Genomic DNA, 15,919 nt, shown 5'->3' with positions numbered 1-15,919 from the left:
AAGTTGCCTAAAGGCTTATTAACACACAGATTTTTGAGGGTGGGGGGGTCCCAAGCCCAGAGTTTCTGATTCAGTAGGTTTGAGGTGAGGCCAGAGAATATGCATTTCTAGCAAGTTCCCAGGTAATGCTGCTGGTTGGGGCCCACACTTTGAGAACCATTGTTTTAGGCCATCTGAACCTATCAGCTTTTCACCCAACACCTAAGACTGGGACCGTGTTAATTTTTATAACTGATGATCTTTAGGGCTGATGGACACCCAGATCTCTGACTTGGGACAGAGGACTTGTGAACCCCACAGGAACATTTGGGTATCCTCACCAGGTAGGGAATAAAGTTCTATTCTAGTACACACCTTGTTTTAAACAGCTTCAGACAGGTTTAAACACCTCCTTAGCTAATTCCTAGTATCCCTGTTCCAACTTCTACTCAGGGATAAGAGCTCTAAGAGGTGTTAGGGGATTAGGCTGAAAATGTAGGTCACCCCCTAGCCATCTGGGAACCAGGATGAGTGAGAGAGGAAGAGAGAGGGACGGAGACACACGCAGGGAAAAGGCGAGAGGAAGCAGAGGGCGTGTGAGGGCAGTTACAGAAGTCAGATGGATTGGTGGTGATTAGATTTCAGTGTCCCGAGGTGGCCCGGAAAGAAGGAGCAGAGATCCCCACTCTCCCTTCTCCTGCTCCTTCCCGCTGGCCTGCCTGTCCTGGGACTGGTCATCAAGAGTGGGAGAGGCTGTGGATTGGGTAGCCAAGTCCTAGCGATTCACCGTGGGGACAGTTGCCTGTCCTTCTAATAGGATAGCTGTGAGGAGTGTGTGGCCAGTCACAGTGGGAGTGAGGCAGGGGGCCAGAAATGTGAAGATTCCTGAAAGCAGAACCACTGACCCAACTGGCTAGGTGAAAGTGGGTTCAGACCGTTTGTATTCCCCAAAACAACTGCCAAGGCACTGTAGAGCATTGGAGGGTGAGGGCGCCGGGAACTTGTCTGGGCCTCTTTTCCAGTCCCAGGTTCTCAATCACTGAGGGCTGCGGGTGGTATTCACATGAGGGTGGCTGACTGGGCCAATGCAGCTCTCTGTACCAGGGAACTGAGCACCTGTGAGATGGACCATCAATGAGGAACTTTATTGGGGAAAATGCCCCCTTTCCTTCCTTGAGAACAGGCATACTCATCGTCTTCCCTCTTCTCATTCCCCCCTCAACCCCCCAGGCCAATGAGATATGCAAATGATCCCCTTACCTCATTGGCTGCAGGCCTGAGGACCACAGATGACCTCAGAGAGCTGGCCCTTTAAGAGTGCCCTGTGGGCTCAGTGCCCACAGAGCCTTGTTCTGAGCACAGAGGCACCAGGCCCTGATCAATGGGGTCTCCAGTCTCTGAGGAAACTGTGCCTGCCTGGCTCTGACACTGACCACATCATCTTTACCATCCCCCAAGTGAGTATATTTGGGGCCTACCTGGGTGCCAGGCCTCTCACCTATAGCCTCCGCCTCTGTCACCTGCTGTCTGCTCTCTGCTGTCTATTGTCAAGAATCCTCACACTTCTTTCCCCTGCCCCACTCCCACCCTGGCTGGCTTTATGTCCCTTACTGCTATCACATCAGAAAGATAAATAGCCCTCCTCACTTATCTCTTCGTTCAGTTCTCTCTGGACACCTCTCTCACTGTTTCACCATAGCCTCCCTGCCAAGGATCATTCCTTCAATCTGTGTCTTTGTTCCTACCACCCCTGTCCTCTCAAGGGTGAGGGGTTCAGTAGATAGGGCAACAACCCTTCCCTGGGACAGGAAGACACAAGGACTTGTCCTTCCTCTCACCTCTCTGGGCAGAGCCTGAGGGTATGAGATGTCTAGAGAGAGAGCTACGTAGGCTTGGGGTATCAAGATGGGACCAGATGCCAAGCACTGGGGATAAGCACTCCCTGCCTTGCCCCTTCGGGGGCTGGCAGTGGGGCTATTGGAACTGGAAGCTGGGCTAGAGTGTGAGACTTCTGGCTCAGGAAGGATTCCTGAGGTCATCTAGCCTGAGGTTCCTCAGGTGAGCACACACTCTGCATGATAACAGGGAGGAGAGCTCCTGGGTGACATAAGTTTGGGATGCTCTGGGTTGAGGTTGAACAGATGGTTTACTGAAGGACTTCATAGATTAATATGTTGCTGTGCTTTGTGAATCTGCAAAACGTGGGGATAGGAGGTAGCATTTCTCAAATTTATCTGAGCATCGACTTCTTCTTGGGTATTTCTCACACTTGGTGTTTCCTGGAACACTCTTTGGGAAATGTGAAGGTCTAATTGCCTTTATTGAACAGAAGGGGAAACTGGGGTCAGGTGATCCGTCCAAGTTCATACAACATAGCAGGTTCTGAATAGAAGGAGGAAAACCAATCTTGGTTGGTTCTCTTTGGAGAGATTGGCTTGGGGAAAGATGGTCACCACCCAGTCCTGATCTTGCTAGAACTGACTCTAGGACCTTTCTTTTTCCCTTGGAAAGTCTCATGCTCCTATGAAAAGGATTAATTGATTGATTAACCCACAGAATAGATGTGCATTGAGGATCTTCTAGTGCAAGGCATTGGCCTAGGTGTTCTGAGAGAGAGATACAACAACGTTATCCCTATATTAAAATTCACCTCATACATACCTTCCCATTGTCCTAAAATAGACACCTACTCTGTTACAGTTAATTGAGCAAAAATTTTTGATTGCTTGGAAATGGAATGATGTCTCTTGAGATGACAGAGCCTCTCAGTCTGTCCCAGCACTAGAGTTGGGAGTACTGCCATATTCCTCTTGTTTTTCAAAGCTCCCAGAGGCAACAGTGGGACCAGACTCCATGCTTTCATCTTCTTCAATCAGGCCTTTAAGCTGCTTGCTGGAGCCCCTGCCAACCTGAAAAGTTGCCTCAGTCCAGAGGTGACTAGGGAACAGGGTTGCACCATCGCCCTGCTTTCCAGAACTGTGGCTCTCCAGAACACTTGGACTTTGGAAGAAGGAGGTTCCCATAAGGAGGCTGGCAGGCAGCCTCCAGGTGCTCCAAATCTCTCTTCTTTTTTTGCAGGTGCACCCCTCCCAATCCAGCCCCAGAATGGCACTGCCTCCCAGCCCCCTGGCTATGGAATACGTCAATGACTTTGACTTGATGAAATTTGAGGTAAAGCGGGAACCCTCTGAGGGGCGATCTGGCCCCCCAACAGCCTCACTGGGCTCCACACCCTACAGCTCAGTGCCTCCTTCACCCACCTTCAGTGATCCAGGCATGGTGGGGGCCACTGAGGCCCCCCGGCCAGGCCTGGAGGAGCTGTACTGGCTGGCCACCTTGCAGCAGCAGCTGGGGGCTGGGGAGGCACTGGGCCTGAGTCCTGAAGAGGCTGTTGAGCTGCTGCAGGGTCAGGGGCCAGTCCCTGTTGAGGGGCCCCACAGCTACTACCCAGGAAGCCCGGAGGAGACAGGAGCCCAGCATGCCCAGGTGAGTGATCAGTGAGTTGGTTTGAGGGGAGGCAGGGTGAGGGAGGACAGCCCAAGAGAGGAAGGAGAATTCCTGGAGAGGGTTATGGATTGGACAAGAGACAGAGGGCAGGAGAAGACAAGGGCCCTTGAAAAAAATCAGAGAGAGAAAACTATCTTCTGCCCCCTCCCTTTTCCCCAAATGGAGAGAAATGAGTAGTCTAAACCAGGAGGAAGAGGGAGAAAAGATTAAAAGAGGACCAAAAGGGGAGAGTTGAGAATTAAAGGAGAGCCGTTGATTACGGGAGGCAAATATACTCCGTCTGTGGAAACCAGGGAAAGAGTTGCGCTTGGAATTGAGTGGAGTTGAGACAGCGGGCACGGGAATGAGGTTGGCCTTTTCAAGACATCGTGCTTCCCCAGCCCCCAACCTTCTCAGGAAGGATTGGGACTCATCCTATTAATTATAGACACAGATGGGGGCGTTGAGGGCATTAGGATGTAATCCAAATCCGTTGAGGGTCACAGGGTTGCGGCCTTCAGGACAGGGGAGCGAGGTGCATTGGCGGGGCGGGTTCCGTCTGGGCCGTGTCTGCCGGACACCCGGTGAGCCTGGAGCAGGACGCTAAGGACCTCGCTGCAGCGGCGCGGATTTCAGGCGCGCGACCCGCTAGCCAGACCGTGGGAGGCGGGGCCTGCAGTGTGGGGCGGACCCAAAGGGGGAGCGCGCCCCTCGGGGAGGAGGGGCTTGTTGGGATCTGGGGCGGGGTCTGGACTGCGGGGTAGATTCTGAGGAAGGGCGAGCATCTGGTAAAGGTGGAGGCCGGGGGCGGAGCCTTCCCGAGGGCGGGGTAGTCCGGCTCGCGACCTAAGTGTGGAGCGGGGAGGGACCCGGCGCTGACCCGCTCTCTGCCCTCTCCCTCTGCAGCTGGCGGAGCGGTTTTCGGACGCGGCGCTGGTGTCGATGTCTGTGCGGGAGCTAAACCGGCAGCTGCGGGGCTGCGGGCGCGACGAGGCGCTGCGGCTGAAGCAGAGGCGCCGCACACTGAAAAACCGCGGTTACGCGCAGGCCTGCCGCTCCAAGCGGCTGCAGCAGCGGCGGGGGCTAGAGGCTGAGCGCGCCCGCCTGGCCGCCCAGCTGGACGCGCTGCGGGCCGAGGTGGCCCGCCTGGCCAGGGAGCGCGACCTCTACAAGGCTCGCTGTGACCGGCTGACCTCGAGCGGCCCTGGGGCCGGGGACCACGCCCACTTCTTCCTCTGAGTTGCTAGGGGCCGCCGAGTGGTGTAGTAGGTGGGTGGGGGACACCACCTAGAAGGCCACTTTGCCATTCACTAGATGGTTATTAGCGCCTTCTGGTGCCAGACACCCTGTTGTATGACTACATAAATATGCCCGAACTTCCTGGACCCTCAAGGCATGCTCCGACGTTAGAGGCTGGTCATTTTCTGGGAGAGAGGTCTTCGCAGGCAGGCAGCATACACAGCCCTCCACCTCCTGTTCCGCCCCACTTGACCAGGACACTGAGATCTGGAGGAGCCGGTGCCCGGACTGTTGTGGTGGGGGGCGGGTAAGAAGAGGCGCGGATGATAGCTGGGTGACAGTGAATGGGAGGAGAGGGAGTGGTGTGACTTCCCCCTCAGTTTAGATTTTAATTCAAGGTTTTCAACCTGTAGTGCATTAAGGTGGTAATTAGCAATGAAGCAGTATTTTCATTCTGAGGCTTGTAAACACCCCATTTTAAGACTACTGCATTTTTCAAGATTTCAATCACCAACAAGACAGACTAGGAACTCTATCCATGAGGCTTTCATCCTATCCAACCCAGTGGCCTCCAGGGCCAAGAACAACAAAGGCCTGAGGAACTGTAGGGGTGGTTGGTGCCGACTGGGAGAGAATTCTGGGCAGGAGTCTGGAGACCTGGGTGCTAGGCCCAGCTCTGCCACAGGATACCTCTGTCACCTTGAGAAAATCACTTGCTCCCTGGGTTTTGGTTACCTCATCTAATCCTGGATTGGATGACTTCTGACACCTTTCCAGTTCTGGCATCTCCTTGGTGTAGGAGCCCCAAGAGTCTTCCCAAGAACCCCCCAAGACAACCTCACCAAAGGGACTTCCTGTCCTGCTCCTGCTTCCTGATTGCAGCCTAGGCGGTGGATGAGCCCATGCGCTGCTCCTCTGCTGCTCTCTCCAAGCTGCCTTGGCCTCCAGACCTGCATAGGGTACCCTTGCTACCTCCTGCCTTGCTGAGGGCTGAGGTGAGCCTTTGCCCAGCATGACAAGATGCTGAAAGAGTGTGGTTTTTGTGAATTAAACTTGAAGTTCAGGCAGAACTTTACACTATTGGCTAAATGTTCTTGCAATTTAAGAAGTGTTCATTCTTTAGCCTGGCTCCTGGTTCCTGTGTGTGTGTGTGTGTGTGTGTGTGTGTGTGTGCGCGCGCGCACACACACGTGCGCGCACTGTGTCTCAGTTCTGGAGGCCCAATGAAAATGGGGTGGAAGCGTGGGGATTGGGCCAGATGGAGCCTCCTCCTCCCACCACCACTGCACAGAAGCTGAGGAGCATCAGTGACTGGGCCAGGCCTGCCTATGGCTATCCTGAGGTCCCACAGTTGCCATGGTTACCCAGCCCTTTGGTTCATCTGCCTACAGAGAGAGTAGGCGGGGGCTCTGGGCAGAGCAGAGGCATTGAGCTGGGAGCAGCTACCTCACCAGCCACTGTCGTAGGTCCTCTAAGGGACATAATAAATAGGGAGAAGCAGTCGAGGGTGGGGAAGAGGCTCCCATATGTCTCTCTTCCTTTCTGCCCCCTCTATCCACCCCCTCCCCAGCTGTCTCTTCCCATCACAGTTCTTGTTCTCTCCTCCCCCTCCTCTAGCCCAGCTCATCCCTCTTCCACTCAGGAGCCTGCAATGGGAGGCATCTCCTCCATCTCCCCCAGGATTTCTTTCTCTTCTCCTCTCCTTCTCTACCACTGGCCACTGGCCACCCTCTCTGGCTCTGGCTCCTCTATCTGAGTGGCTCACAGAGCCTCTCCTCCTTCATCTCCTTCCACATGCATCATTGAAGAAAGAGGCTGGGGCAGGGAGGGTCCCTCCAGGGTCCCATCTCTTCTTCTCTTGCTCTGGATATCACCTGTGTCCTCGCCTGCTCTCTGGAGCTGCAGTCCAGACCCAACACCGCTCTTGCACACCTTCCTTAACTGGCTGGGTTCCTGCACAGCACACACATGGGCAGAAATGCCATTCACAGGCACCTACCCCCATACACGCAATCAGCCCACATAAGCATACACCTGAATCTCAAGATAGGCTGACATGGATACACCTCACAGAAGCTGCACGCTAGTGATTAAGAGTGTGGGCACAGATGGGTTTGGGCTCAAGTTCCAGGCCCACCAGTTCTTTGATGATGGGTGAATTTAAATGGAACGTCACTTGATTTGTGAGAGTGGGTACATTTAAAGCACGTAGCACAAAGTTTAGCACATGCCAAATAACGTTTTACTGCTGTTGTTAATGTTATTAAGAGTACCCAGCCTGACTTCCTGAACCATTACATTAAGACCACACTCATGGACAGGCAGGGATGTGCAGTGCATGAGCACACACATTCGCACACCCAGGAAAACCAGGCTGCACAGACCTTAGATGCTCCCTTTATATTCATAATTCATTAACAGACCTGCTGCCCTCCTTCAGTCCCCGCCCAACACCCCTTCTCAGCCCGCCCCACAGCTGTGTGGGGGCTGGAGTTCAGCTCATGGGGGACTCAGCTGGGCTTCTATGGAGGCAGCTGTAAGAGGGCATCAACCTGCCCCTTTGACAGCCCCTTATTACCCACCCCCCCATCTCTGGTAATTAACCTTCATGGTGCTGGGCCCCCTGGGGTTGGGAGGTGAGGGTAGGGGCTCATCAGATCCCACTGGCACACAGTTGGGGTGAAACTGCTGAGATACCAAGCTGCTGGGGAGCTCTGGCTCAGATTTTGAAAGGTGCTGGTCCTCATTTCTTAATGGCGTGTATGGTTGGGTGGGTGTTGGGCATCTGAGACATGATGGATAGAGGCTGAGGTGCTAGGAGTGGTTCCCTTTATTAATGGCCAGAAAGTCAGGATCACTGAAGAAAGTCACAAGGCTGAGGGGTATGGGGCCTGGAGAGATAGAGCAGGGCTCACCACGCACTTCCAGGACCTAGGGGGCACAGCCGGTCCAAGAGGGAGAGGCACTGGTCACTCGAATCACAAGGGTCAGGACAGGCACCTGGGACAGGGGGGGATAGTCATAAGCACCTTCCTCTACACAACATTGAGCCCAGATGGGCTCCACCAAACACCACCTTGCACCCCTGTCCACCCCTTTGGGCCCCCAGGACTCACTGAGAGGCTGAGGGAGTGTCGGTCCAGTAGGAGGCAGTCACGGGCTAGGGCTGGGGGTCGTGGCCGGTGTGCAAGGCCTGGGAGCCCCTGGGCTGATGCCCTGGCTGGCATAGTACTCCACCACCTGCCTGGGCACCTCAGCCAGGACACACTTAGCAAGCGCAGAGGGTGCGGCCTGGGAGTAGGGGCGGGGACGTGGTTGGGGGGGGCGAAGATTTCGGGGGGGGGGCGGGGGGGGAGAGGCCAGGCAAGGGGGCGGGGCTTCGGGGTGGCCAGATGGGCTCCATCCAGCCTCCCTCACAAGCCTTCAACCCGGTTTGGGAGAGGCTGGTCTGATTGGAGGGCCTGAGGAACTGGGGAGTCCTTTGGCCAGTGGGGGCACCAGGCACTCACATCCTTGAAGTCCCGGAAGGGCACGAACTGGACGATGTCGCGGGCCGCGGGCACCCCTCGGGGGCAGCGCAAGGTACCGTCGTCGCCATCCAGCAGCCGCATGTCTGAGAAGTCCGCATTGCCCACACCCACGATGATGATGGACATGGGCAGGCGGGAGGCGCGCACGATAGCTGTGCGTGTCTCGGCCATGTCACTTACCACGCCGTCGGTGAGCACCAGCAGCACCGAGTACTTCTGAAAGCAGACAGAAGGGAGGAAGGGTAGGTTCTGTGTGTAAGGGCTTTGGCACCCACCCCAAGCCCGGCCCTGGCCCTGGCCCCAGGCCCACCAGAGGACACCCAGTGGGGCAGTGCCTGGTTGCCTGCTTCGTCTCCTCACCGTGGCTTGGCCGGTGCTCTGCTCTCGCTGAGCTGGCTCCGCCACGCGGTTGATGATGGGGGCCACGTTGGTGGGGCCATAGAGCTGGATCTGGGGTAGGCACCGTCGGTAGGAGGCGATGACCCCCGAGATCTCTGTAGGCCAGGAGGTGAGGCCAGCAGAAATTAACAGGGAGCCCTTCTTGACACCCCTTCCAACCAAGGAGGTCCTTCCCTATCTCAGGACTGCCTGACCCCTTAAGTTCCTCACTAAGCAGGAGAGTTGGATGGTCCAGGCTCTGGGAGAGGAGGGTGGGCAGATGCTGGGTCAGGAGCTGGGAGTCCCAAATGAAGACAGGAGCTGAGTGGGCCAAAGGGCAGGGGGCCGGCCCATGAGGATGGAATCTATCCCCCTGCATGGGGTGTATCAGCTGCGTACGGTGTATGGGGGGAGGCGGGGCTGGTGAAAATCTCCCCTCTTTACCTTCACATTCAGGATTTTCCGGGTCAAAGTTGATAGCAAAGTCATGGGACACCTGTGAGGGTAAGGTGAGGGCAGCGAGAAGATGTCCTTTCCTTCCTTTCTGACTCTCCCACCAAATCCTCCCTTCCTCTCAAACCCAGCCTACCTCGAAGTTGGGGGGGATTCGAGCCCCAAAGCCAAATGCTGGAAACCGTTTATCACTGGGGAGAAGAAAAGCCGGGGGGGGGGGCATTGGGCAAGGCCTCTGTGCCCATCACCCCCCTCCCCTACCTCCCCCCGCCTCCTACCTGTCGTAGTCTTGGCAGATGCCTCCCACTGCACGCAGGGCTTGCAGGTAGTGGTTGGGCTGGCGGGGGCTGAGGCAGTGTAGGGACTGACTGCTCCTTGGGTCCCCGTTGGAGGCCGTGAAGTCGATGGCCACCTAGTGGAGGTGGAAAAGGGTCTCAGTGCATCTATGAGAGCTAACAGAGGCTAGCCCAGAGCTAAGGTCTGTAGGGGAGGACCCAGGTAAGTCCAGTCAAGCCCACAGGTAGCTTCATCATGGAGTGGGGTGAGGAGTACAGGATGACAATGCTAAGGCTCATGAGCGGCCCCAGGGGCAGTGGGGATTTGGGGCTCCTTCTGTTCATGATGTGCTTAGCCCCTTCCTCTTGCCTGTGTCCCCCGTCCCCTGGGTCTTTACCGTGAAGCTGATCTGGCAGCCGCCCATGATATAATCCAGGAAGGTGTGCACCTTCTCCACCTAGCAGGAGAGGGAAGAGGTAAAGTAGCAGGATGGTCTTTTGAGGAGGGAGCTGAGGGGGGCGGGCTTCTGTGGGGAAAGTGGAAGGGACAAAAGTGTGTGAGGTTGAAGTTCCCAGTGGGATAGGGCAAGCCTTCTCAGTTCCCAGAGGAGGAGACACTGGTCTTTGAAAAAAGGATTGAATCTGAGCAGCCAGCTTGAGGCAGGCACCGGAATTTACCGTGCACTGGGCCAGTACCACGGTCCCCGAGCTCTTGTAGTTCTTCTTCTTGTCCCGGTACTTGGGGTTGATACAGTCCCACTGCATCTAGATCCCACACACCCCACAAGTCTACAGTCACAATTCCATCAGGCAACCCCTGGTCTCCCTTCCAGAAGAGCCTCCCAGAGTAAGACCCCCATGGCTCAGTCCTTAGACCGAGCCTGGGAACTTTCCACCCCCTCGTCCTATTGCATGTAATGGGCTCTTCAGCACCCTTAGAATTCTCCCAGGGATCTGGGTGGGATTCTGGGAGCTAGGGTCTTTGTGGCACCTCCTGCCCAGGGTTTGCCGTTCCTTCCTGCATCTCCTGGAATGTGCTGGTGAACTCGCCGATGAAGTCATGCTTCCCGCTCGAGTCATAGTCATACACCAGGAACTGAGAAGGCAAGGAGGGGAGGCGAGAGGGTCAGGGTTGCTTTGCAGTGGTTCCTGGGGGCAGGGGATGGACTTAGGGAGGTAGGGGGCTAATAGTCCCTAGGCCCAAACAGATGTCCTTAAGCTGCCTAAAGAGGCTACCTGCTGAACTTTATTCTTTGGCTCAATCTGGCAGGGACTTTGGCCTTGATAAAAGGCACACATTGTAGGAACACTGAACTGTGACTGGGTCTTTACCCCTCAGTGGGAAGGGCTTATCACATGAGGGAGGGGAAGGGGCTTGACACGCTCAGGAGGAATGTCTCAGACAGAGGCTAGATGCTCCAATAGGCTGCCCTTGCTTGGCGGGGGGCCTCACCTTGAGAGGCCGGTGGACATCACAGCTGCATAGGGAGTGCAGGGACAGGCGGAATGGCTCCCAGCTGGGATTCAGGTTGTTCTTCACCACCTTGGAGAGGCACCCGAGAGCTGGTCACCTCCTCTCTAGGTTTCCCTGCTCTGCTCTTCCTCCCTCCTTCCCCACAGCTCCAGGCACCAACCTCCGTCCTCCAGACGAGCTGGTCACTCTGGTCCCCATTGGTCTTATAGATCTCCATGAAAGGGTCAGATTTGCTGAACAGATCCTGAACAGAGGAAAGGACCCATGGGCCTGATGAGGTCTGCAAGGGGAGGCAGCTAACACTGAGTAGGGAGCAGCACTGATTTATCTTGAGTGGGGGCCTTGGCTCTCTAACAGGGAAGATGGGGGCCTGGACCCTGGGTTTCCAACCTTGTTGTCCAGCTTGTGGGCTCTGAAGGTGAGTTGCACATAGTCATTGGTGCCAGATACCTCCTCAGCCACAATCTGCAAAGGGGAAACAAGTGCAGGATTCCCCCCTACCACACAAAGGGCCACCTTATGCCCTTTCCCTTAGGTGGAAGCCAGTCCTGGGCATGATGTTACCATGGATGTCCATGCAGGGGCATTGAATGCCGTGCCCAAGGGTCAGTATAGGTGACCTTGCCTACCGTGATGGTGGACTTGCCCGCAGTCTTCCCATTCTTCAGCAGCAATGGCTTAGTGACCTTGGTTTGTGACACAATCTGGAGATGAAGGTAGAAGGAGATCCAGCTGTGACCCGCGCCCCCCCCCCCCCCACCTGCTTTGGCCAAGGAACAAGGGACAGGGTAAAAATATCCTTAGAGTGCTCACAGGGGCTATACTTGGGCTAGGGTTGGATGTAATTTCCACAGCAACATTAAGAGGTAGGCATACGACCCCCATTGTTTAGATGAGGAAACTAAGACTCAGAGAGGTTAAACATCTTGCCCAAGGCTGCACAGCCAGTGAATGGTGGAATGGGGTCCAAGCCCAGACTGAACTAGCTCCAGAGCTTATTCTCTGTTATTTTGGGGGTAGGGTGGATGAGAAAGCAAACCTGGCCCAAGGTGCATTCTGTAGAGCCGAGGAAGGTGTCATTGCGGGGGCTAGTGGCTCCATCCTCAGCGTCAAACACGTGGAACTGCAGGGGCTGCTTCTCCTCAAAAAAGTACTCGAGGGCCAGCACCCGAGAGAAGACAGGGCTGGAGCAGGAGCGTAGCACCTCTGTGTGCTCCACCTGCGGCAGGGGGCAAGGGCCCTCTGGGAACCCAGGCTACTTTTCCCTGCCCTGGACCACCCTGCTCATGCCAGGTTTCCTCAGGCTCCTGTATCCCCAGGGACTAGCTCTTCCCTTGTTAGGCTGACCCCCGAGCTCAGGCTGCTGCCAGCCCACTGGACCTTCAGTCCTTTGAGGCTCTGATAAGGCCTTTGGGAGCTGTGCCACAGCCGATCCCAGGACCCTGTAGGACTCTGTGGCTCTAAAATGGTTTGTGTTTGTAATGATGACCCACCTGTCTCCAAGGTTACCCCCACAGCCTAGAATAGGCCCCTCAGAGTCCTTACATTCTCCTGTGAGGCTTTCCTTGCCCCTTCCCAGCCCCTCCTCCTTCCCAGGCTAGGAGGTTAGTTAAGATAAGACCCAGCCCATTCTCACCTCCACCCACTGCTCATCAGAGTAGAGCTTGAGCAGCACGCAGGGGTGGGGCTTGGTGAGTGTGTCTCGGTCCAAGAGGCCATGGCAGGACACCCGCAGCTCCACCCGCGAGGCCCCCAGCGTCATGGCTGGGGGCTCAGGCACCCATCCCATCTCAGGGTCCGACATGTCACTGTGGGGACAGAGCAGATGGCCTGGACACTGGAAAGGGAACATCTGCCAGGGGAGGGGTCTGTCTTCTGGGAACCTGGGCCCCATGCCCCACCTTGTCCTGCTTCCTGAGGCCCTGGGATCTTATGGATCTCCTGCTTCCCCCCTACCCACCCCACCCCTGCCCTCAGCTTAGCTTCCTTGGCTGGAGCTGTGGACAAGGAGGGCGGAGGACCTGAGCTTCCCACTCTTGCACAGCCCTATGCCTCTGTCACCCCTGCTGACCTACTATGCATGGATGGGGTTGGAGAGGGCTGGGGATGTGGGGGGTTCCTGGCAGTCTTGGCTCCTAGGCCATCGATTGATCCATGCTTTCTGCTACCTCAGCACCTTCTGCTATTTCCCGACTGATGTTTGAGCCAGCACTGCACTCAGTCTTGGCACGAGGGAGCTGAACTGGGGCAAGGGGGTGGGGACATGGGTGGAGGAGCCCCTGGAAGTCTGAAGGGGATGGGCCGCAAGAATGGAGTCTGCAGTGGGCAGGAGGAGGCAGGTTGTAAGATGCCCTGCGGGGCTGTCCTTATCCACCTCCCCCTACTCATCTCCTGGGTGACTTACGGGAAGGGAGGGGTGGTGGGCTTGGGGAGTTAGAGACAGAGCCCCGTCCCCGCTGAGAGCTCCTCCAGGTTCCTGGCAGGGGCTCCCACTATGACAACTCCCGCTTCCCTCCCCACCTCCCCTGTTCTCACACTTCTTGGCAGCACTGGCACTGTCTCTTAGCGACAGGATTTTTGGGGAGCCACAACCCCCTCCATGCTGCCCGTGGGATGCACGCACGCCACCCTCCCCCAGCAGTGGTATCAAGCCTCGGGCAGCAGCAGGCAGGGGTATGCTGGCCCGAGTTCACGGCTGGTCAGTCCATCTATCTGTGTCTGTCCACATCTCAGGGTGAGGCTGTCTGATCCCATGTCGTGCTTCCCCCAAGCGAGTGTGCGTTGGTGTGTCTGAATGCCCCCACCCTGTGTGTCTGTGCCCTAGTCGTGTGTCTGTATCCAGGAGGGTGTGCCAGTTCCCGTACCTCCCTCAGAACCGGGACCCTTCTCTGGCTGGGTTCCCCCCCTCCCCATAGCGCGTGCCTTTCTGGATATGTGAGGGAGGGTCTGGGTGGGCGGGTGAGGGTCTCTGCCTTCCTGCCACAAGTCTCCCAGTTCTCGCAGGGCCCCTGAGATGGGCAGGTGCATGTGGTGGTGAGGGGATCGGGCAGGACTGGAGACCTCTCTGGGGGCTGGGGGGAGATGTTGTTACGGAGACTGGGCCAGGCTGGGCCAGGCTGGGGCTGGGCTAGGGAGGAAGGGGAGGCTCACCTGGGCTCTAGTCGGGGGCTCCTCTCTCCGGCTCTCTGGCCCTGGCCCTGACTCCCTTGCTTCTCCAGCCGCTGGCGCCGGCTCCGGCTCCGGCTCTGCTGCTATTTATGGGGCCTGGATGGGGAGGGGTGGGGGGGCCGCAGCACCAGCTCCCCCCCGCACAGACCGGTTGGGAGGGAGAAGAGGGGAGGGGCAGGGCCACTGCCTGGGAGGGAGCCATAGAGCCGGGGGAGGAGGGCGGGCCGGGGGTGGCTCAGAGGCAGGACCCCCACAGACACAGTGACACACATCTTCCCCTTCACACCACACCCATGCACACATTGTGGCAGTGTGTGCACGCACACACATTCACACCAGGAGACGATGGAGACACACGCACCCACGGCTCGTGGGCTCACACGTATCCTGACACACACAGGCGCCAGCACCATAAACTCACTGTGACACCACGACAGTTACAGCCCTACGGATACACAGAAGGAAACACACCCAGTCTCAGCACTCTCCACATCGCGCTTGTGAAGGATATTCACAGTAACTCATAAAAGAACACTGGGCTATACTTGTCACACACACATACACTCATTCACACCAACCCAAATACAACAGAATGGAGATCTTCACGTGCTCCTTAAAAACCATCCCATACCACGCTAAATCTCATAGCTTTGAGAATGAGGTCCAGTTCCCTCGCTGCTTTTCAACAGGGACACACAAGGAGATGCACACAATTGCTTAAGGACACACACAGTCTCCCATCCTGAGGCAGGGCTGCCACTAGGGACATGCGCTAAAGGACTGATTCCCGAAGCATCTTCTGGTGCTCACAATTCACCCCTCACCCCCCAAGATTCAACCCGTGTGGTCACATCCTTGTGGGAGGGGCCATGTCACACACAGATCTTGAGGAAACAAGACGTTAGTCCTTCCCCAGTGACACCCGGGAAACAAGGCAATTCCCTGGGGAGCTGCATCCACACATGAGGACATTTGGGTACATGGTGACCTGGGATGAGTACACGAGAGGGTTCACCGGAACATCTTGACCCTCCATTCTCTAAGCCGCTCTAAGTTAACGGCCATTTGTTGAACATCTGCGTGCCAGGGGCTGGGGCTGAACAGGCAATCACCCGGCACAGGTGATTGAGACTTAGGTCCTGCCCCTGGGGGAGGTGCATGTAGAAAGAACAGACAGACCCACAGACAGAGAGATGATGAGCTAATACACAAATACACAATGAAATGTGACAGGTGCAATGTTCCAGACTTATTCAGGATGCAATGGGACACAGAGAGGGAGGGTTTAATTTTGATGAGTCAGGAGAAGACAATCGGAAGGGCTTCCCAGAGGAAGAGGTTCCTGAATGGAGCCTGGAATGCTGAGGTAGTATTTGTTAGTACACCAATGGGAAACAATTGATTTAATCGTCCCTCACTGTGGACACTTCTGTTCCCTCGGGCCACTCTACCGTTGAGATTCTGACTATTGATGGTACCCCTAAGATAATGCAACATCATTTAATTCCGCCATTAGTGAGCCTGCCTGTGTGGAAACTTGCACACACACCACACAGCACGCTGCCCCCCAACCTTCTCTTGAACACCGGGACCTTCCAATCCCACCGCATGCCCCAGAGCTGGACACACACTGGTGCTGATTTGTGTCATTTTGGTCTCTCCTTCAGCCAGCTAGACCCAGATCCTGCACATACACTCCCCCACCCCACACTTAGGGACTTTTCAGTCCCCTCCCACTTAGCACGTCTTGGGCCCATCTCTCTCCTGTCAGAGCTCCATTCTCATCCCTGTGGAGTATTCCCTACTTTTCCCCACTGTGGCCAAGCACTGAGCACTGAGGGGGAGCAGATGGTGGGGGGTGGTGGCAGTGAATGGGGAAGACAGCAGAGACAAAGCAGGCAGTGATTTTGTTTTTTTTATTCTATACAAGGAGGGAG

General features: G+C 56.2%; 2 protein-coding genes across 4 annotated transcripts in view; one reads left to right on the top strand and one right to left on the bottom strand.

The window, feature by feature from the left end:
* Window positions 1-5,793, top strand: part of NRL (neural retina leucine zipper) — a 29,987-nt gene extending 24,194 nt beyond the window's left edge. For 2 of the 3 annotated variants that reach the window (XM_047075495.1, XM_047075494.1), the window contains exons 2-3: window positions 3,058-3,465; window positions 4,372-5,793. In XM_047075495.1, the coding sequence (XP_046931451.1) occupies window positions 3,085-3,465; window positions 4,372-4,704 (714 nt within the window). In that variant the 5' untranslated portion in view covers window positions 3,058-3,084 and the 3' untranslated portion in view covers window positions 4,705-5,793. Of the gene's footprint in view, window positions 1-189; window positions 324-3,057; window positions 3,466-4,371 lie in introns of those variants that run through there. The other variant, XM_047075496.1, reaches the window with a different exon arrangement.
* Window positions 5,794-7,763: 1,970 nt separating this feature from the next.
* On the bottom strand, window positions 7,764-12,633 carry CPNE6 (copine 6). The gene is made up of 15 exons (XM_047074615.1): window positions 12,451-12,633; window positions 11,854-12,033; window positions 11,444-11,518; window positions 11,205-11,279; window positions 10,975-11,058; window positions 10,794-10,883; window positions 10,332-10,436; window positions 10,019-10,105; window positions 9,739-9,798; window positions 9,344-9,477; window positions 9,202-9,256; window positions 9,057-9,108; window positions 8,595-8,728; window positions 8,214-8,450; window positions 7,764-7,995 (listed from the first exon to the last, which is right to left on the bottom strand). The coding sequence occupies exons 1-15, from the start codon at window positions 12,616-12,618 to the stop codon at window positions 7,858-7,860; spliced, it is 1,674 nt and encodes a 557-aa protein (XP_046930571.1). The 5' UTR covers window positions 12,619-12,633; the 3' UTR covers window positions 7,764-7,857.
* Window positions 12,634-15,919: the final 3,286 nt, after the last annotated feature.

Source organism: Lynx rufus, unplaced genomic scaffold (genome assembly GCF_022079265.1).
Source record: "Lynx rufus isolate CCGP_SWC_20201006 ecotype Redwood Valley unplaced genomic scaffold, mLynRuf1.p SCAF_13, whole genome shotgun sequence".
In the NCBI taxonomy this organism is placed as follows: Eukaryota; Metazoa; Chordata; class Mammalia; order Carnivora; family Felidae; genus Lynx; species Lynx rufus.
The sequence above is the reverse complement of the archived record's forward strand: the minus strand, read 5'-3'. Positions and strand labels throughout refer to the sequence as shown.